This window comes from Physcomitrium patens, chromosome 2, assembly GCF_059467195.1.
Source record: "Physcomitrium patens ecotype Gransden chromosome 2, ASM5946719v1, whole genome shotgun sequence".
Classification (NCBI taxonomy): Eukaryota; Viridiplantae; Streptophyta; class Bryopsida; order Funariales; family Funariaceae; genus Physcomitrium; species Physcomitrium patens.
In genome coordinates, this window is record NC_143411.1 from 6633973 (window position 1) to 6639832 (window position 5860).

Here is a 5860-nt window from a genome sequence, read left to right on the forward strand (position 1 = left end):
TCTATTATAAAACAAGGTGATGGATCTGGAGAGAGAATAAGATCTTTATTAGGAATTATGCAAGATTTTAGTTGCACATTCCTTATTATAGTTGAAAAAACTTTTTTTCCAATACATTGTCTTCTTTGGCAACCATGCTTCTCATTTTGTGGTTGCATTGTTTCTTTGGATAATGTTGAGCAGTGTGCTTAGTTTCTCTACAATATTAGCATAAGCCCTCCTAACATTGTCAAGTCTTTTCTTGGTCTATGAGAAACTTGGGATGTATCGTATCAGTTTACATTAGTATTAGTCTTGGTGTATGAGTTTTTGAAAACTTAAGAACTGCCATCATTATTTGATTTATTCTTCTTTTCCTAAGTCTTTGTTCTTGATGTCTTTCAAATAATCGATTGTCACATGTAATGGCTTGAGCAATAAATCGTTCCAAAAATTTTGCCTTTAATATTATCAACAACAAATTTTTGATATTATCATTCAAACCATATCAAAATTGATTTATAAAAGCTTTGTCATTTCAATCCATGTTGCAAGCGAGGTTTTAGAATTTAGTAGCATATATGATGGTTGACCGTGCTCTTTGATATAAAGTTAAGAGCTTTTTCTTGGCTACTCTTTTTTGAACACATTCTCCAAATGTGACCATAAATACTTCTAAAAATGAATTCAAATCATAAAGGAGTTACAATTCTTTTTCTATTAAAGATGCAAACCAAATGTGATCACTTCTTGATAGAAGTATACCTATGAATCTAACTTAAGTAAATCCATTGGGATATAAGAAGAAATACAATCTTAGATAGAGCTTGACTTATAGCAAAAATCCTCAAAATTTTGATCTTGGTCTATCAAACTTCTTAAGCATATTAATCTTTATTCCCTTCATACTTGTAGAAGAAAAGCTTCCTAGATTTGGTTATGAGGTTAATCTACTTGCTTCCTTCACCTACACAATTTCTTGCCATAGACTCTAAACTTCTTCTATAAGTATAGAAATAGTACCTCTATAATTCATGTTGGAAATACGTACGATTTCTACTCTTAAAGTGTCGACAAGTTCATGAAGATCTACAATAGTTACAAATCTATTTTTTCTTTGGCTAAGAATAGCATCTATAGTCTATCCTTCTATAGATAACTCAAAAAAATTCAAAAAATTAAATTAGAGGAGAATAATCCACAACCTCTAATATCAAATAAAAATTTCCACAAAGAAGAATAATCTATTTTTTTTAAGAAAAAGATCGATATTAGAAAACAAGATTATTTATTTAAAGGTAGGTAGTCCGCAACTTCTAAAACATAATAATAGAAGTATAATAATTCACTCACTTTTAAAACAAGATAGAAATAATAAGTTAGCATTCTTCTCAAACTATCAAGGATATGAGTCTCAAAGAAAGAAAATCCTCAATATATTCTTGTATCATTGAAAAGAACTAGAAAGTCGCTCAAAAATGATAAAATATTAAATTAGAATGGCTATTGCTAAAAATAAGAAGATTAGAAAGTCTTGAAACAAGACTAAAGACTAAATAGGCATTGATAAGAATGAAGAAGGCTTCATTCTTGCCTCCATATATATTCTTAATTAAGAGCTATGTGACGATGTCGTATAGGACTTCCAAAATATGTTGACTTTACAAGATATGTATCTTAGCTTGTAAGGCAAGTTTTCTATATTTACACCACATAGTTAGTTTGTTCTATAAACTATCAACACGTGGTTAACTTGTTGACTAAGTTTTTAATCTATCAATCAACTACAAATACATGTAAAGTCAAAACAGCATCTATGAAGCTTCTAAGAAGCTTTTCTAGAAGGTATTATGAAATTAATCTATTTTTATGTACTTTTACCTATTTCTACCTAATTATATTGGTATTTATTAGAATATGTATATATATCCATGATAAGTAGTATTATTTATGAATGATCTCTAATGAGTTAATATTTGTAGGTTGTTGTTGCCTCTAAATGTTTATATTTTAAGTTTAATTAAGATAAATTATGGTTCTTTCATTTTTTTTCTTATTCTTGTCTTAAAATGTACTTATGTTCTTAGATGCAAAGTAATTGGTGGAGATTTTTGAGGTAATATATTATAAATTGAAGTTCTTGTGGTATATGAGCATCAATTTCTATATTAATACTTGTGATAATTTGTTACAAATAGTATTAAATAATGTGCTCATTATGGATGAGTGCTAGAAGTGTTAGCTATTAAACTTTGCCCTAGATAGATCAACAATTGTAATGGCACTTACAAGCCAACAATAGTAGAAGTGACAATAAAATTACATCTTATTTTTTTGTTATCAAAATAGAAGTCCTTTTACATCCTCATCGCCATTTAAGTCTTTAAGTTTGGATCATTTCTTATGATTCCCTTTACATTTGTGGCTTACATAATATTGAAGAATTGCTTGACAAATTTTTATATTTTGAATTTATATTATATACATCAATGTCTCAAGTAGGTTGTTAAGTAGTTTGGTTTTAGGTAAGTACATACATTTGGAAGATTTCAATTATAATTTTGTACTACACCAAGTTCATATATAATATAATACATAAATTATGTATAATTTATCATATAGGTTGTAGAGAATTTATCATATATCAAGTTTTTGTAGAGTATTTTTTTGTATTTAAAATTCTTCTATCAACTTAAGTACCATGATTTTAGAAGTTTTCAATAAATAAATTACCTTTTAATATATGTATATATATATATATATATATATATATATATATATATATATATCGATATATTCATACATATATATATATATATATATATATATATATATAAAAATCAAAGCCATTACTAATATTTCAATTCTTTCTTGAAAATATTTTCTAAATGTAGCTTCTAAAAAATAATATTATATTTTTATACAAATTAAATTAAAAGAATGCAAGTTATTATAACTTAAATTTTTTATTCTTAGAAATATTTTAAATTAATTTAGTATCACAATTTTTTAAAATATAAAACAAAAATAATAATAATAATTAAAATAAAAAATAATTAAGACACAATTTTATTTTTAAAAGAATCTATTGTTCATTTTAAAAAGCAAGTTATAGTGTAATTCTTACAATTGAGTCTTGCTTGGATAATACTAGCACCTTAATTCTAAAACCAACCATATAATAGTGCTACTATAAAATCTTGACCAAAATTTTAAAGCCCACCTAAGCTACAAACACCCTTGCTAAAAACCTAGATTTGTTTAAAAAATCAATAAAAATATTATGCATTATTATACTATCAAAATTTACTTTAGATTGCATATATAATTTACTTTAGATTGCATATATAAACAGGTATCAAGTAATTATTCATATATATATATATATATATATACATAACTATATATTTGTTAGATATATTTCAATATATAATTAAATAAATAAAATCATAAACATATAAAAAATGAACTAGCAATGAAGTCATAATTTTAAAAATTGTTGATCTCCAAACTATAGAAAGCCTATTCCAACACTTTATTAAAAATAAAAATCAAAATAACATGTTTATACAATGAAATCTATAGATAATACTAAAGTGCAACATTTTGCAAGCATCAAAACTTTCTTAGACTATTTTACTCAATGGTGCTTTTGCCATGGGATCAACCTTGGAACCTGGAATGCATAGGGTGAAGAGCAACATGGTTGATGAAACTAAGAAATATCAATTCTGATGACGTGTCTCAGTGAACACTCCAACATTGAAGTGCAGCTTAAGGAAATTGATTTGCACGCAAAATAACACGGTTCGGAAGGGACCGAACAACTGAGCCGAGAGATTTGTTGAACTTGAGCAACTGGTGTCTCTTGCACAATCACTAGACTGGTTAGCAGTAGCCAGATGGGTCTACTACCAACCCAGTTCTTAAAGCTCACATTGTAGAGTCTCATTTTATAGTTGATGAACAGTTTTGCAACTTCACAAGTTGCAACCTGAATCCTGGAAATAGCGTACCGGTTGTGACAATACTTGTGGAGTTTTTGATGTTGCCCACATTCGTTGAAATGGTGAGGAACAAATGAATTGGAACTGCCATGAACTGTTTGCAGGTTGGGGCTGTAAAAATAGCATGCGACTACATTGCGTTCAGTACTCCAAACTATCCTATCTTTATCTCTTGGGTGTCTCTGTTCTGGGCATGTAGCTTGGATCAACTTGGATGTGGTCTGCATAAGCTTTTGAGGTTTATGTGTGGATCAGAGCATCTGTGTTGCGTTGCTGCAGTGAGAGTTAGAATAGCACCGTGTGGGTGGTTTGGGATTACTGGCAGGGACAAAGAAAGTTGAAGAAGATGGTGTTGACGGCTGTGAAAAGCGTGAAGCAGCAACAGGGTCAAGACACTGTCGATTCCACGTTTGCTTCTAGATATGTACAGTGTGAGCTCCCAAAGTGAGTCTGTGGAGCGAGTTTCCTCTCCTCGCTAACAAGCTTTTGAAAGACGCGTGCCCTTCGTCATTGCCTGTTTTGACTTTTGCCTACGATTTCAAGTTGTGCTCAGTAGTATAAGGGCTGTTACTCAGATATCGTGCAGTAAGAATGATTGCAAAGATTGTGGGATGTGAATCGTCAGAGGAGAGAGCCGAACCTTCAAGAGCATCTTGGCTCAACTCTTTCACACAACAAAGAAAATTTTGGTTTGCGAGATTAAGCTGCCGCTGAGTTTCACATTGATTAGATAATGGTTATGTTTTGCATTCATGTATAACGATATATGATCTTATGTGACAGTGAGGAGGGAAGCCCGCTTGTTCCTGTATCTAGTGTGTTTTAAGGTCTTTCTATTTAGAGACCTGACATGTTATGGGTATTGACCCAATTTTCAACATTGTTTCTCTTGAAGGTTCACCATAAGCAGGAAACACCCAAGGATGCGACATATCAGATCATCAGCGACCAGCTCATGTTAGACGGCAACCCCCGTTTGAATTTGGCTTCGTTTGTGATGACATAGATGGCGCCCGAGAGCGACAAACTTATTATGAGCTCTCTCAATAAGAACTACATCGACATTGATGAATACTTCATCACTACTGAGCTTCAGATTAGAACCTCTCAGTCCGTTGACAAAAGCAATGTAGGCGTTTCGGCTGATGCTTGTGGAACACCTCAGACCACTGTTTACTGTGCATTGCACTAACCGAAAATTGTTAAAGTGGAAATTTCGTTAGCTTGCTCCCCCCCCCCTGTCTGTCTGTGTCATTTGACCGTTTCTGCTGAAGGTCGTTCTCGAGCAATAGAAGTGTGCTCTGAACTGAAAGGGAAGTGATTGTTCTCAGGAACGATGTGTGAATATGATAGCTCGAATGTTCAATGCCTCAATTGAAGAGGGAGAACAAGCTGTAGGAGTTGGTACAGTTGGCTAGGTAGAGGCCATCATGCTTGCCGGTCTTGCATTCAAGAGAAAATGGCAAATGAGAGATAAGCAGCTGGACTCCCATGGGATAAACCAAACATGGTCACCGGCGATAATGTGCAGGTAAAATTGTTGTGGATTGATGTCAACTACATGATCAGTCCTTGCTGGAGGAAGACAATAACTTTCAATCGCAAGTTCGGTACTTCTAATAATCCGAGTCTTGGTTTGCGGTAGGTGTGTTGAGAAAGGTTCACAAGATATTTCGAAGTGAAGCTCCGCGAGGTGAAGCTCAAGGAAGGCTACTACGTTATGGACCCGCTCTAAGCAGTCGAGCTCTGCGACGAGAACACGATTTGCGTGTGTGCAGTCCTTGTATGTTTTATGGAAAATATGTAGAATTTTACAGTCTTTTACAATTGAAAACCATTTATGTTTTCCAAGTAAAACTATATTTTTCCATGAA

General features: G+C 32.1%; 1 protein-coding gene across 4 annotated transcripts; it reads left to right on the forward strand.

Moving 5' to 3' along the window:
* Positions 1 to 3802: 3802 nt before the first annotated feature.
* LOC141045067 (glutamate decarboxylase 1-like) lies at positions 3803 to 5860 on the forward strand. 4 transcript variants are annotated; one of them, XR_012216987.2, is made up of 4 exons: positions 3803 to 4430; positions 4882 to 5115; positions 5318 to 5517; positions 5632 to 5860. XR_012216987.2 is itself a non-coding variant. In XM_090244687.1 (2 exons), exons 1-2 carry the CDS (start codon positions 4993 to 4995, stop codon positions 5402 to 5404), a joined length of 210 nt encoding a protein of 69 aa, XP_090100813.1. In that variant the 5' UTR covers positions 3803 to 4992; the 3' UTR covers positions 5405 to 5860. The 4 variants fall into 4 exon arrangements, 1 of the variants encoding a protein (XP_090100813.1); XR_012216988.2 differs by having other exon boundaries at positions 3803 to 4048; XR_012216989.2 differs by having other exon boundaries at positions 3803 to 5115.

Excerpts from the sequence above, each read along its gene's own strand:
- LOC141045067 (XM_090244687.1), top strand. The coding sequence starts at position 4,993 with ATGGCGCCCGAGAGCGACAAACTTATTATGAGCTCTCTCAATAAGAAC. Across the intron at positions 5,116-5,317 it reads AGTCCGTTGACAAAAGCAAT|GAACGATGTGTGAATATGAT; the intron begins GTAGGCGTTTCG and ends GATTGTTCTCAG.